Raw genomic sequence first — 16,237 nt, forward strand, 5'->3', positions numbered from 1 at the left:
TCAGCAGTCGCGTCACATGACCAACGCCAGCGAATCAGGAAGGTGGATGTCACAGTGACGTTGTCCAATGAGACGCCAGTTAGAGCTCAGCACAGCGTATTCGCGTATTCTCAATGTTTACACAGCACCGGAGCTGATACGATCTAGATTGAATACGTGGACGCTGGCGGATTCCCGTTTCCCCGCTTTTTCAGGGGGGTTAATGTAAACGGACAGTGCATCCGCGAAGAAAACGAGACAGATACGGTCTAGTGTAAACGTAGCCTTAGAGTCACCAGTTAACCTAACCTGCATGTCTTTGGACTGTGGGGGAAACCGGAGCACCCGGAGGAAACCCACGCGGACATGGGGAGAACATGCAAACTCTGCACAGAAAGGCCCTCGCCAGCCACAGGGCTCGAACCTGGACCGTCTTGCTGTGAGGCGACAGCGCTAACCACTACACCACCGTGCCACCCATAATAATAATAATAATTATTATCATTTAGAGCTTTTTAGAATCAATTGTGACAAAAAAACAACAACTAATTATCCACTTTCTATAACTCCTTTATGCAGGTGAGTAAAATTGATCATTTTCACCTATATTTGACTATTTCAATTAAATTTTGAGTATCTGTGGTTCTTCACATTGCATAATAATCATTCATGGCTTAAATTAAAGAATACACTTGGGCCATAACTGCAGTCACTTAAAGTGTTTTTTTTTTTCCCTGTTCATTTTAGAGTCAATTTCAGAGCAGGAAGCAAAAAACAAACAAACAAACAAACAAAAAAACAATCATAAAAATCATAAAAGCCAATTCTTTTTTGAGCGGGGAACTGGGTTTTGAGAGACCTAGAAAGCTATAAATTAAATTTCCTGATTGGACAATGTCTTGTCAGAATAAGCAGATAGGCAAAGGTTTACAATTGATACACAGCAATGTTCCTATTGTAGTGGGATGAATGGGCGGAGCTCCTGGTAATGGTGATCATGGGCCAATGGGTATGCTGGGAGCTTGTATATAAGGATATGGAGATCTGGCCCAGGAAAAAAAAAAACACCTTCGTTTCCTGGTCCTACCTTGGCTCCCCGTATACCCGTTTCTGCCTGATCGCCACTTCCGTTGGTGAGCTACGCTAATACCTTGCTTCACGTTTGAGTCTGTATATCCTGTACCGTATTAAAGAATTGTGACTGAACCTGTGGAATTCAGCGTCGCAAGCAACTTGATACTGCTCCCCCGGAATCGTGGGAATACGACATTCATTGGGGTGCCTTCTGCTGTTTTGCTTGGCCCTGATTTTGTGTGATTGGTTTGATGGCGAATAGAGTTTTTGCTGTATGTCAGCTGCAATTGTGTGGCGTTGCTGTTCTGTTCGTGTTGTGTGTGATGGTCTGTGAGAGAGTGTCTGCATTTGTAATTTATCTTTGTTGTTATATTTTGTTTTCTGTTGGCCTACTTTGTGTGGGCTAATTGTTTTGTGTGTTTTCTTTTCCTTTGTGTACTGGTGGGAGGATTTTTGACAACTACCGTGGATCACCAGTATAAACTTTTCATTAGTTGTTTGTTTTTGTTTTGGGTTGTTTTGTTTGAATTAATTTTGTGTCAATTTAGTTTAATTTTGTTTGATTTATACCAATTTTGTTGAGTAGATGTGTATGTGTTTTTGGGTGTGTTTGTTAATTGTGTCCACCTCTGGTTATATTCATTTTCTTTTTAGTGTGCTGTGGTTATATGTGATTAGGTTGGATGTATTTTTTTTGCTGTGGGTGTATCCAAGTGTTTCATAACATCCAAAATCTATTACATTTCATTTGCTTGTATTATGCTATTATTATCTAGACCCACCAGGGTGGGGGGGCTTTTGACTATAAAACAAATGGCATAGCAGCGTGCTGTTACACAGGAGCCTTTCACACCTCTGTTTACTTTGAAAGTGGCCAATTCACATGTCCTTTTAAACCAGAGCATGATGACTATTGGCTAGTCACTAACCGGAAACAAGAAACCAACATCTTTGTTAAGGCACATCTATACCCAGAAGTGGGTTTGGGATGTATGCTACATGTGAAAACGGCCATCAGACACAAACATGGAGTATTGGAGTGAAAAATGAACATGCAGTCTCATAGAAGACATTATTTAAATGTACATTTTCCACTCTGGTTTACACCAGTTCATGACACTTCCTTTTGGGCTATTCGGAGCCCCAGGGACATTCCAATGACTCATGGACAGAATACTCCATCCGCATACTGCCTATCTGAATGCCATTATTTATAGTAATGACTGACAGTGACATGTTCGAAATCTGAGGGCTGTCCTGAAATCCTTGAGATAGTCAGGAGGCATGCAAACTCAAAGAAGTTGATGGGTAAAAGTATGGGATCTGGGCTTCCACTTGGGCTCAGTGTTTCTTCAAAATTATAAGACAGCAGCAATTGCCTGAGACCTAAGACCAAATGGAGGTGAGACAGTTTCTGGGGCTGGCTGGCTATTATCATAGGTTTGTACCTAATTAGCCTAATTATTCGGATGTCACTAGCTACTGTAGCTGACTGATGTCACTAAAAAGCTAAAAGCTGCACTCTGTGGCAGACCAGTCTTACATTTTTCTCTCTCCCCTTTGTTTTACAGACTGGTATGTCAGATAGGGGGCTGCCCATCAAGTGGGCAGTCCTCACCTGCTGATGGTATCTGTTGGGATGGGCCTTCACCCTTTGTTTGCACCACAGTGCACTCCAGTGACTCCAATGCATGCCAATGTTGTCAGTGCACAGATCAATCATCAGTACAAGTGTTTTGTGTTTCAGTGAGCAGTGGCAAGTATAAAATGGGATGACACAAGAGAGAGCTAAGCAGCACAGAACTGTGTGTGTGTGGACACGTACAAATTCATAGATATAAAAATCACTGAAAAGTGAAAATATAAAGTGAAAAGTGAAAACATAAAGGAAAAATAACAAGCCCCCTTTGAGTTGTCTCAAACCTGCTTCCCATCTCCTCATTTCTGGTAAAACCCAAAAAAGTGGCATATGTCTTTTCTGTCTCAGTACTGCCAAATTTTGCTACTCTTAACAGTCTGATCCACCTCTGAATCAAGAAGCTGTACGATTATGACAAGCGTTAAAGTTGTATCACAGGTTGCACCCATGCTTTCTCACAATCTTGAAAACACAAGCAATGTGCAGAACTCTGAAAACTATGCAGTTAGTATAGAACTAAGTGAACAGAACTGCACAGATTAATTTTTTTTAAAACATAGACATGGAGAAGTGATGTTTCACACTTGTACTGTATGTTAGTGAAAAGCTTTGTATTACAGATAGAGAAATGTATATAAAGCTAGGTACATACAGCGCCCTCCACAATTATTGGCACCCCTGGTTAGGATTTGTTAAAAGCCTTAAAATAAATTCAATTTTTATTGCAGAAGCATAATCTCACACTGAAAATTGTAGAAAAATGTAACCCTTAACTCAAATGAATTAAAAAAAAATCTCTGACTAAGAAATAATTATTTTTCATAAAATCACCTGTTCCACAATTATTGGCACCCATAACTCCTAGAAAATAAATGTAATTGAAGCATTTCTGTCATTTCTACTGTAGTTTATAAAGTTGATCAGTGTATCTAGGAACCTTTAATTAGTAATTCATCGCATCCTATTTCCCTGGGGTATAAATATGATGTGACACAGAGGCCTATTTCTCTTATCCACTCTTCAACATGGGAAAGACAAGAGAACACACCATTCAAGTAAGGCAGATGTGTGTCGACCTTCATAAGTCAGGCAATGGCTACAAGAAAATAGCCACTCACCTACACCTGCCCATATCTACAGTCAGAGGAATCATCAAGAAGTTTAAAACAACTGGAACAGTGGCAAACAAGCCTGGACGAGGATACAAGTTTATCTTGCCACCACGCACAGTGAGGAGGATGGTAAGAGAAGTAAAAAGTTCTCCAAAGCTCACCGTTAGAGAATTGCATCAAAGAGTAGCATCTTGGGGTCACAAAGTCTCCATAACAACCATCAGGCGCTATCTACATGCCAACAAGCTGTTTGGGAGGCATGCACGGAAAAAGCCTTTTCTCACTTACAAGCATAAACGTAAATGTCTGGAGTTCACTAAGCGGTACTGGGACTTCAACTGGGACCGTGTGCTTTGGTCAGATGAGACCAAGATATAGCTTTTTGGCAACAAACACTCTCATACATCACAAAAGATGAGTATGCAGAAAAGCACCTCATGCCCACTGTGAAGTATGGGGGAGGATCGGTGATGCTGTGGGCCTGTTTCTCTTCCAAAGGCCCCGGGAACCTTGTTAGGGTGTATGGCATCATGAACTCTTTGAAATACCAGGACATTTAAAATCAAAATTTGGTGGCCTCTGCCCGAAAGTTGAAGATGGGTCGTCACTGGGTCTTTCAGCAAGATGATGACCCTAAACATGTGGCCAAATCTACACAAAAATGGTTCACCAGACACAAAATCAAGCTCCTCCCATGGCCATCTCAGTCCCCAGACCTCAACCCAATTGAAAACCTGTGGGATGAGCTGAAGAGGAGCGTGCATAGGAGAGGACCCAGGACTCTGGATGATTTAGAGAGATTGTGCAAAGAGGAATGGCTGAATATCCCTCTCTCTGTATTCTCCCATCTTGTGAAATGTTATAGGAGAATATTAAGTGCTGTCTTGTTGGCAAAAGGGAGTTGTACAAAGTATTAACATCAGGGGTGCCAATAATTGTGACACACATGAGTTCATGTAAAATAATTATTTCTTAATGTGGGATTTTTTTCCCCCCACTGAATAAATGCACTTGAATTAAAGGTTGGATTTTTCTCTTTCTTTGCATTGTTGTCCTATATTATTTAAAAAAAAAAAAAAAAGAATTTATTAGAAGCCTAAGAACATATCTTAACGAGGGGTGCCAATAATTGTGGAGGGCACTGTAATTAGTAAGCAAATGCTGAGTGGAAGAATAAATAGAATTGGAGACAGATATTCTAAAATTAATTATATATTATAAAATGAATACATGCATGTAAATTTCCTTCTTGCATATTTTGTCAGTGATTTTATTAACTAATGCATGTATAGTAATGTTTATTAAGTATTGATAAACTCAGACTAAAAAATGGAAATCCTCAGGAGTGGATGGCAAATCGTAGTGACTCATGGGAACACAACAAGTTATACTTAGAGCCAGAGAGGCCTGAAAAGCTCTGCACTGCCACTGCCAACTTTAAGAATAATGAATGGATTGTGGGTGTGAATGAATGAGGGTTATTCTTGGATTTCTACACTATTATACATAATATCTTTGTACAATGATTGTAGGTTTTATGCATTATATATGTAATATTTTTGGCAGAGTTAATTTCTGCAAATGTCAGAGCTACTTGTTCTAATTTTACCTCTAATTTTAGCTAGTTTAAAATACTGTAACTATACATAAGCATGATGCCATAATTCATAACATTTTGTGTTAAAACCTGATATAGTCGTATAGGTAAAATTACAAACTGAGCAAAATATACAAACAAATGAAAAGTATGAATTGAAAAGAGAACCAGAATGCAGGATCTCTTTATACAAAACATTTCTTTAAAACATTTCAAACTGAATTGTTTTCAAGGTTTGGAAGAATGGAGACCTGTGCTATTCATTCCCTATTTTCTGATGTTTTTGCTGTCAGTTTTTGGAAATTCCATTCTTCTGTATTTAATAATATCACAGAGGACTTTGCACTCTCCTATGTTTGTACTAATTGGTCTTATGGCAGTTGTGGACTTGTGTTCACCAATGCTTTTTGTACCACATATGATGTTTAGCTTTTTATTTGACTGGAATGGTATTTCTCTTGTTGGCTGTTTGATACAAATGTTCTGCATTCATTATTCTGGGACATTCCAGTGTACTTTACTGTTGGCAATGGCACTGGATCGTTACTTTGCTATTTGCAGGCCACTTTTTTATCACAAGTATATGGAAACATGTAACTTTTTAAAGTTCATCGGAATACCATTAATCAGAAATGTAATCTTAGTTACCACAATAGTTTGTCTGGCAGGAAGACTATCATACTGTGCAAATAATGTGATAGACCATTGTTTTTGTGAACATATGGCATTGGTTCAGTTGGCATGTGGAGATATTTCTGTTAATAACTTGGTAGGACTTTTGACGGCTTTCCTTGTACCAGCCTTAGATTTTGTTTTCATTGCTGTGTCTTATATAATAATATTCATTTCTGTTCTAAAATCTGGTAAGGCCCACTTGAAGGCTCTTAATACTTGTATTACTCATATAATTGTTATTTCTTTTACACTATTTTTTGCGCTAATTTCTTTTTTATTATATAGAGTAAAAAATGATTTCTCTCCAAGCAGCCGTGTATTTATGAGCACAATGTATTTACTTTTTCCAAGCTGTTTTAACCCAATAATTTATGGACTGAGAACAAAAGAAATAAGACAACAATTTCTGAAATTAATAAAATACATAAATATATAAAATACATGCATCACTGTGGTTGGAAAGCAGGTACAACAAGAACATTTTGAAAATATGAGCCATTCCAATGACTGTGGCACTTGTATAGCTTATGTGAATGGCAATTATGCTAAAACAATTAGCAACTAGAAGTATTTCTTAATACATAACACAATAAAACATTTAAAGCATTGTTACTGTTAAATGAGACATGTGCAGCAGTGTTTGCATTAAAAGCCTTATCATGTGATCCTGTTTATTTTGCTCAAAACTGATTTTCCTGTCTTGAAAGTTTGCATTTGTAAATAATGCACATCCATTAGCTAGCAACATATTAACAACACAAGCATTTGCTGTGGAGGTCAGCCAGCAGTTCATCAGGAATTTCTGATTTGTGCAAGCTATATGTGCCTATTAATGATTTAAATTAAGAAATATTTAGACATGGGGTAAAGCTATGCATATGCATGAATTCTGATCTAAGCATTCTCATTATACTTGAATGTCAACATATTTAATACCCACATTTATAAAAGATATGTTTTTTTTTTTTGCCTGACTCTAATAAACCACGGAAAAAGCTTACACCTTTATACATGGGGACAGATTTGTAAGGTTTACATGCTTTTTTTTAAATGAAAAGTATGAATGTAATTCTTTTTTATGCCTCTGCCACAAGGTGCATCAGTCGAAGATTCTAGTTTGTGAATTATTTCAAGAACAAGTGGTTGAATTTTTAGGCTTTATATGCAATTATCATTGTAACCAGCAGATGAACTGATTAGATTTTGGAATTGGTAGCACAGGCATCACTGTTGATGCCACTGGTGTCAAGTTGTACTTGTTGTATGAACAGAACTCAAACAAACAAACAAACAAACAGACAAACAAATTGTTTTAATGATTACACAGCATTTGCCACTGCAGCTGTAGGATTACCCCCCCCCCCCCAAAAAAAAAAAAAAAAAAAACTTGGCATGTCAGGAAGTTGATGTGTGCCTGCAAATTGATGTGTGAATTTTTTTTAGGAGAGTTTGTTTTACAAAATGTATTAAATAAAGTTAAATTCAGACCACTTTTAAAATGTATCATTTACTTATTTTTCCATATACATCAATATTATGTTTCCCTATACAAGTAACGCTTTAAAAGCATTTAGTTCCCATCATTTTACCTTTATGTATTATAGAGTTAAAGAAAGTTTGGAACTTATTCATACATAAGCAGAAATGGCAATAAATCTGGGTGGAATATGGTACTCATTGCATTACACTCTTGGTGTGGCTCTGTATATATTCTTCCTCCATTAGCAAATGATGTAGTGTTTTGACAGTGCAAAAATTAGTCAGCAATATCCTTTATATTTAACTTACTCACTAGCTAACTAACTAGTTAAATGATCACAGATGGGATGAGAATGGTATATTGCCATTCTGGTTAATATCATTCACTTCTCTAAAGCATGCAGCCTAATACCACTACCCAAGATACAAAGAAGCTGAAAGTAAGTCAAAATTTCCCCACAGGACAGTTTTTTTTTTGTCCCAATGGAAATGTTAGTGCAGTTAGCTGGCTAGTCAATGTTAGGAGATGTATCAGCTAGCTTAATGTTAGCTATCATTTAATTCAAACCCAGTAGGCCTACCTTATTGTAATGCCAAGAATGAGGTCAAGTCTGCTCTGATGATATTTATTGATTCCCTGTTGTAATTTGAAATTGCATACAGTGAGTGACCAGTCACCAGAATATAATACTTCTGTAGCCTAATTTAGGCTACTAGCGTCAGCTACGCCTATTATAGTGCACAGAGTGCCACCTGCTGGTATTCATAATATCAGCAAGAATGAAATAATCTCATCATCTCATCTCATTATCTCTAGCCACTTTATCCTTCTACAGGGTCGCAGGCAAGCTGGAGCCTATCCCAGCTGACTACGGGCGAAAGGCGGGGTACACCCTGGACAAGTCGCCAGGTCATCACAGGGCTGACACATAGACACAGACAACCATTCACACCTACGGTCAATTTAAAGTCACCAGTTAACCTAACCTGCATGTCTTTGGACTGTGGGGGAAACCGGAGCACCCGGAGGAAACCCACGCGGACACGGGGAGAACATGCAAACTCCACACAGGAAGGCCCTCGCCGGCCCCGGGGCTCGAACCCAGGACCTTCTTGCTGTGAAGCGACAGCGCTAACCACTACACCACCGTGCCACCCCGAATGAAATAATCATATCAGAAAAGTTTATTGGGAGTTTAGTATATTTATCAGCAAGTATAAAATGATTGCATCCAAAAATTTTATTGGGAGTTTAGTATTTTAAAGTTTCTGTATTTTCTGCATAAAATGGTGCTTGGTTCATGGTCCAACAAATTTAATTTTTAAAATTCACATGATGAGAAGACCATTGGGTTAAAACAATTGGCAATCACAACCACTAATGAAACAAGAATATGTAATTTCTTATTTATTATTTCCTGCTATTTTCTTGACTTTTTAAAGCTCTCTTTCAGTTGTTGATAGAAAAAACAATGCTTAATCCATCTCAATCTCTCTTGACATAGGAGATTGATACTAAGAGTGAGTCAGAGGCAGGGTCAGCATGTAGGGACAGTGGAGAGAGTTCTATTGCTGAGGTGAGTGATGAAGGGTGCTGGGCAGTTAATGAAATGTGTCTCAGAATTTTATAGAGCCTCATTTTGGGCTCAACTCACTTTAACCCTTTGGTGACTGACCCCTTGAAAATGGTTCCTCCAGGAACCATGACGTTTCAGTTGTCAAGACAACGGAAAAACTAAAATACAAATACAAGAGCATTTTGTTTTGTGCACAAGAGCATTGTGACGTATCTTTCTGTTTTTGTATTTTAGTTTTTCTGTTGTCTTGACAACTGAAACATCATCGTTCCTGGAGGAACCATTTTCAAGGGGTCAGTCACCAAAGGGTTAAAAATACAAATCTAAAATGTACAGTATACTCAAATCAGTATTTATTTTGAGTGCATCCCAGTCAGTTATGTAAATTTCATGAAGGACATTACTGATTGTGGCAGCGGGGGCATGGTCAAGCATCGGTCTGTGAATGGAGGGCGGAGTCAGGAAAGGTAAGTGGCAGAATCACTGCACCTGATGTGAGTTAACCTGTGTTTGTGTGTCTTCCCCAGTGACCGTGCCCTATAAAGGGAGAGAGAGAGCAGAGAAAGGGGGCTCTCTCCTGACCCGAATGCATGTGTGAGAGAGTGAATGAGCTGAAAAGCCACACATCATTAAAAATAAGAGTTTCTGAGAACTCAGTTCTGGCCTGCCGTGCTTCTGTGCTCCACCCACCTGCTCTGGTTCTACAGTGGTGCCGAAACCCGGGACGGAGCACAGAAGGAGACAGCCCCATGGAGTCCTCCCCCTTCAAGGACCTGGTCCATGCCCTCGCCTCGGCCCAACAGAGCCAGCACCAGGTGCTGGTCGCCCTCCGGAAGGAGCAAGAACAATGGTTCAAAGCCCTGGTGCTGGCACAGCAGGAAGATTACCAGGCATTCCGGCACCTGCTTGCGTTGGCGGGGTCCACCATCACCACCGCCGTGGACCCTCCCCACCTCACCCTAACGAAGATGGCTCTGCACGATGACCCTGAAGCCTTCCTCGCTCTTTTTGAGCAGGCAGCAGAGGCATGGGGTTGGCCGGTGGAACAGCGCGCCTCCTCCCCCTGCTAATGGGCGAGGCACAGCTGGCCGCGCTACAGCTCCCCGCCGACAGCCAGCTGGTCTACGCTGACCTCCGCAGGGCCGTCCTCCAATGTGTGGGGCACACCCCGGAGCACCAACGGCAATGCTTCCGCCCACTGCGCCTGGAGGAGGTCGGTCAGGTGTTCGCGTTTGGCCAGCAACTCTGGGACTCCTGCCGGCGGTGGCTGAGGGCCGACAACCACGACGCCGAGGGAATCATTGACCTGGTGGCGCTGGAACAATTCATCGTCCGACTTCCAGAAGGAACAGTGGAGTGGGTCCAGTGCCATCGCTCGGCGTCGCTGGATCAGGCTATCGAGCTGGCGGAGGACCATATGGCTGCTGTTCTGACGACAGGACAGCGTGTCTCCTCTTATCCCCTCTCTCTCTCTCTCTCTCTCTCTCTCTCTCTCTCCCCCTTCTGTGTCTCGTCCTCGCCCCATTCCCCCACCATGGAGGTGGGGGCCGGCTCCACCCCAGCCAGCCCGCTGCACCCGCGGTTCCCTACCATTTCCTACTTCCATGTCTGTGTCTTCTCCCGCTCAGGTGAGTGAGCTCCGAAACACCGGTGCAGAGGGAGAGCCTGGGCCGGTATGCTGGTGCTATGGGGAGCCGGGGCACCTCCAGCATCAGTGCTCGGCGATGCAGGTGGGCGCAGTGGTCCGGATCCCTGACGCACCAGAGACCGCCCTCGATTGGGCTGGAGCGTATCGGATACCAGTGAGTATCCAAGGGGATATGTATCAGGCTTTGCTGGACTCCGGCTGTAATCAGACCTCAATCCACCAAAGCCTGGTGCAAGATGAGGCATTGGGGAGAGCACAATTGGTGAAGGTGTTGTGTGTGCATGGGGATGTTCACAACTACCCTTTGGTGTTGGTCCACATTCTATTTCAAGGGGAGAAATTTAGAGTAAAGGCGGAGGATAATCCTCGCCTTACCCACTTGATAATTTTGGGGACTGATTGGCTGGGATTTCGAGAATTAATGTCACATTTAGTGAAGAGTGGGGCCTGCCGTAATTTAGTGGGGGGAGGTCCCGGTGTGGCTTTGGCGGGAGTAGCTGTCACAGATCAGTCTACGTCATTACCGCGTCAGAGTGAGGAGCAGCAGGCTCCTCCTCCCTCTCTCGGGGAATCCCTCGCAGATTTCCCGTTAGAGCAGTTGCGAGACGAGACTCTGCGGCATACGTTTGACCAAATGAGAGTAATCAATGGTCAAACTCTCCAGCCAAATGCCACCCCGTCCTTCCCCTATTTCTCCATTATTAAGGATGGGTTATACTGAGTGACGCAGGACACTCAGACGAAGGAATCGATAACACAGCTTTTGATCCCAAAGAGCCACCGGGAATTTATATTCCAGGCGGCTCACTTTAATCCCATGGCCGGACACTTGGGGCAGGATAAGACACTAGCCCGAATAATGGCCCGGTTCTATTGGCCAGGGATTCGCGGCGATGTCCGTAGGTGGTGTATGGCGTGCCACAAATGGCAATTAGTAAATCCAGCGGCCATTCCAAAAGCGCCTTTGCGCCCTCTGCCATTAATCGAGACCCCGTTCGAAAGAATTGGGATGGATCTCGTCGGGCCATTAGATTGGTCAACACGAGGATATTGCTTTATTTAAGTTCTGGTGGACTATGCAACGCGATATCCAGAAGCAGTGCCTCTTCGCAATATCTCAGCACGCAGTATTGCGGAAGCACTCTTCCGCATCATCTCCCAAGTCGGAATCCCTAAAGAGATTCTGACTGATCAAGGCACTACCTTTATGTCACGCACACTGCATGAACTGTATGGGTTACTGGGAATTAAGCCTATTCGCACCAGCGTTTATCACCCACAAACGGATGGCTTAGTCAAACAGTTCAACCGCACGCTCAAGAACATAACTTGAAAATTTGTAAGCAAGGACGCACGCAGCTGGGATAAATGGCTCAAGCCCCTGTTATTCGCAGTGTGAGAGGTCCCACAAGCCTCCACAGGGTTCTCCCCATTCAAATTATTATATGGGCATAAGCCGCGTGGCATTTTAGATGTGCTGCATGAAAATTGAGAGGAGGGACCTTCAACAAGCAAAAATGAAATTCAATACATTATCGACCTGCGCGCCAAACTCCACACCCTCATGCACCTAACCCAGGAGAATTTGCGGCAGGCCCAAGAACGTCAAGTCTGTCTGTATGACGGGCACACGCCTTAGAGAATTCACACCGGGAGATAAAGTACTCATGTTGTTGCCCACGTCGAGCTCCAAATTGTCAAAGGGTCCTTGCCAGGTGGCAAGAACCCTTTGAGGTCACACAAGTCGGGAACGTCGACTATGAAGTGCGGGGAACGGACAGGGGTGGGGGGGGTACAGATTTACCACCTCAATCTGTTAAAACTTTGGAACGAGGAGGTCCCTGTGGCATTGGTGTCGGTGGCTCCAGAGAAAGCGGAGCTGGGGTTGGAGGTTCAAAAAGTAAAATTGACATCACCCACCGCTCCTGTCCCCTGTGGAGACCACCTCTCTCCGACCCAATTCATGGAGGTCGCCCAGTTGCAGACAGAATTTTTGGACGTATTCTTGCCCCTTCCCAGCTGCACCCACCTCATAGAACACCATATTGAGACCCCCCCCGGGGGTGGTAGTGCACAGCCACCCTTGCAGACTGCCCGAACACAAAAAAAAGGTGGTTCGGGAAGAGCTCGAGGCCATGCTCGAAATGGGCATCATTGAGGAGTCCCACAGTGACTGGAGTAGCCCAGTGGTCTTGGTTCCCAAGGCCGACGGGTCGGTCCAGTTATGTGTGGACTATAGAAAAGTCAACGCAGTGTCTAAATTTGAAGCGTACCCAATGTCTCGTATTGATGAGTTGCTTGATTGACTAGGCACGGCTCGTTTTTATTCGACACTGGATTTGACAAAGGGTTATTGGCAGATCCCCTTGACTTCATTATCCTGAGAAAAAATGGCCTTTTCCACACCGTTTGGCTTACACCAATTTGTCACACTTCCTTTTGGGCTGTTTGGGGCGCCCGCTACATTCCAGCGGCTTATGGATAGGGTCCTCCGCTCCCACGCCACCTACGCAGCCACATACTTGGATGACATCATTATTTATAGTAATGACTGGCTGCGATACCTAAAACATCTAAGGGCCGTCCTTAGGTCGCTGAGGCAAGCGGGTCTCACAGCCAACCCGAAGAAGTGTGCGATTGGGTGGGTGGAAGTACGGTATCTGGGCTTCCACTTGGGCAATGGGCAGGTGCGTCCCCAAATTAATAAGACAGCAGCGATTGCGGCCTACCCGAGGCCCAAGACCAAAAAGGGGGTGAGACAGTTCCTGGGGCTGGCTGGCTACTATCGTAGGTTTATACCTAATTATTCGGACGTCACCAGCCCGCTGACTGATCTCACTAAAAAGGGGGCACCAGATCCGGTCCAGTGGACGGAGCAATGCCAGCGGGCTTTCACTGAGGTAAAGGCTGCACTGTGTGGGGGGGCTACTGTTACACTCCCCTGACTTTTCTCTCCCCTTTGTTTTGCAGACAAATGCGTCGGACAGAGGGCTGGGGGCTGTTCTGTCCCAAGAGGTGGAGGAGAAGGACCGTCCAGTGCTGTACATCAGCCGGAAGCTGTCGGTGCATGAGGGCCGGTACAGCACCACAGAAAAGGAGTGCCTCGCCATCAAGTGGGTGGTCCTCGCCCTCCGCTACTGCCTACTGGGACGCCCTTTCACCCTCTGTTTGGACCACGCACCCCTCCAGTGTCTCCACTGCATGAAAGATGCCAACGCGCGGATCACCCGTTGGTATCTGGCACTCCAGCCGTTTAAGTTCAAGGTGGTCCATAGGCTGGGGGCGCAGATGGTCATGGTGGATTTCCTCTCCCGTCAAGAGGGGGGGAGTCAGCTGCAGGCCAGACGGCTCCCCGGCCTGAGTCAGGTGGTTGGGGTATGTGGCAGCAGGGGTGTGGTCAAGCATCAGTCTGTGAATGGAGGGCGGATTCAGGGAAGGTAAGTGGCAGAATCACTGCACCTGACGTGAATTAACCTGTGTTTGTGTGTCTTCCCCCGTGACCGCGCCCTATAAAAGGAGTGAGAGAGCAGAGAAAGGGAGCTCTCTCTTGACCAGAATGCATGTGTGCGCGTATGTGAGAGAGTGAGTGAGCTGAAAAGCCACATATACCACAGAAAATAAAAGTTTCTGAGAACTCAGTTCTGCCTGCCGTGCTTCTGTGCTCCACCCACCTGCTCTGGTCTTACACCATGACAGAGGAGTGGGTCTAAGATGTCCTTAGCTGGGACCCAATCATGCTCCTCAGGGCTGTAGCTTTTCAACTCTACCAGGTATTCAAGGTTGCCTTCTTTGAGGTGAGAGTTGATGTCGTGAACACATTTTTTTTAAAATCAATATTTATACAGGGCGGCACGGTGGTGTAGTGGTTAGCGCTGTCGCCTCACAGCAAGAAGGTCCTGGGTTCGAGCCCCGGGGCCGGCAAGGGCCTTTCTGTGCGGAGTTTGCATGTTCTCCCCGTGTCCACGTGGGTTTCCTCCGGGTGCTCCGGTTTCCCCCACAGTCCAAAGACATGCAGGTTAGGTTAACTGGTGACTCTAAATTGACCGTAGGTGTGAATGTGAGTGTGAATGGTCGTCTGTGTCTATGTGTCAGCCCTGTGATGACCTGGCGACTTGTCCAGGGTGTACCCCGCCTTTCGCCCATAGTCAGCTGGGATAGGCTCCAGCTTGCCTGCGACCCTGTAGAAGGATAAAGCGGCTAGAGATAATGAGATGAATATTTATACAGGAACATCCAGTTTAGTATTGCTAGTTTAAATGGATCTGTATCTTTTTCTGTAGCACCAATTGTCCTCATGTCCTCCTTTACCACATCCATAAATCTCATCTTTGATCTTCCTCTTTTCCTTCTACTTGGAAAGCCCATCTCCAGCATTTCTCTTCAACATACCATGGGCATGTGTCCAAATCATCTCAATCTTGCCTCTCTCACTTTGCCTTGAATGACAAGCACCTGCCTGTATTACAGCGCAATCAGGGTGCACATAAAAGGATGCTGCCAACACCTAGACTGTGCTAAGTATTGCATTGTTAATTACCTTTACCGAGCTGCTGTAACTGTAGTGTCTTCCTGGTTATTGACTCTTGTTCTGTTTTGGTTTCTGATTTAGTCTTGCCCAGTTTAGCCTGTTTGTGCCTGACTCAAACTTTTTGCCTGTTTATCGTTATTAATTCAGTCTGCCATTTTGAACTATATACCTGTTTCTTTTATAATAAAGACACTCTTCCTGCATATACATCCATCTCCAATCAACCACTTTTCTAACAGAATACTTCACCGTACCATGGATGTCACGGAAGAGAGCTGCTCAAGGCCATGTCTGGGCTTTCATGCCTCCACCTGCATTGATAATTTTCCTGCAGCGATTAGGGTTGGACATACCGGCACCCTGTGATGGGGTGGAGTATTCTCCAAAAGGGTTCCTACTACAATGTGTGCTCTTTTATTCTGACCTGGTGGAGCCCAGTTTCTTGTTCTTGGCTGACAGGAGTGGAACCTAAAGCAGATACGCAGAACCTTTATTTTTAAATAAATTTCTGAGTGGATAGTATCTCCATCCTTGACTCTTGTATGATGCATAAATTGGAATAAAAATATATTTTTTTGAGAGTTAAAATCGACCGTGAAGTTGGCATTTGAGCTGCCCCGCTGAGCTAGCCATGCCTGAGTGTGTGACATCACTGCGGTAACCGGTTTTAAGGCCGAGGTCTTTTACAGCTATAGACCAAAGTCATATCAATAAAAATTTATGGTGAAAGTAAGAAATACCGTTACCGATTTGCTCAACTAAGACTGATTTGACTTCATTGATTGTGGGTTGACTCTCATTAAAACAGGATAGGTGTTATAACTTATGCAACATACATGTACATGCATGCCTTTTCACTGATAAAACATAAAAGGCTAATTAAATAATCAGATGAACTGAGACAATCACATTCTGAAGCAAATTAAATA

General features: G+C 43.7%; 1 protein-coding gene across 1 annotated transcript; it reads left to right on the plus strand.

Annotated features, from left to right (window-relative positions):
- The first annotated feature begins 5,573 nt into the window (after positions 1-5,573).
- LOC132901142 (olfactory receptor 52K1-like) lies at positions 5,574-6,512 on the plus strand. The gene has a single exon (XM_060943495.1). It carries the CDS (start codon positions 5,574-5,576, stop codon positions 6,510-6,512), a length of 939 nt encoding a protein of 312 aa, XP_060799478.1.
- The last annotated feature ends 9,725 nt before the right edge of the window (positions 6,513-16,237 follow it).

This window comes from Neoarius graeffei, chromosome 17 (genome assembly GCF_027579695.1).
Source record: "Neoarius graeffei isolate fNeoGra1 chromosome 17, fNeoGra1.pri, whole genome shotgun sequence".
Lineage (NCBI taxonomy): Eukaryota > Metazoa > Chordata > Actinopteri > Siluriformes > Ariidae > Neoarius > Neoarius graeffei.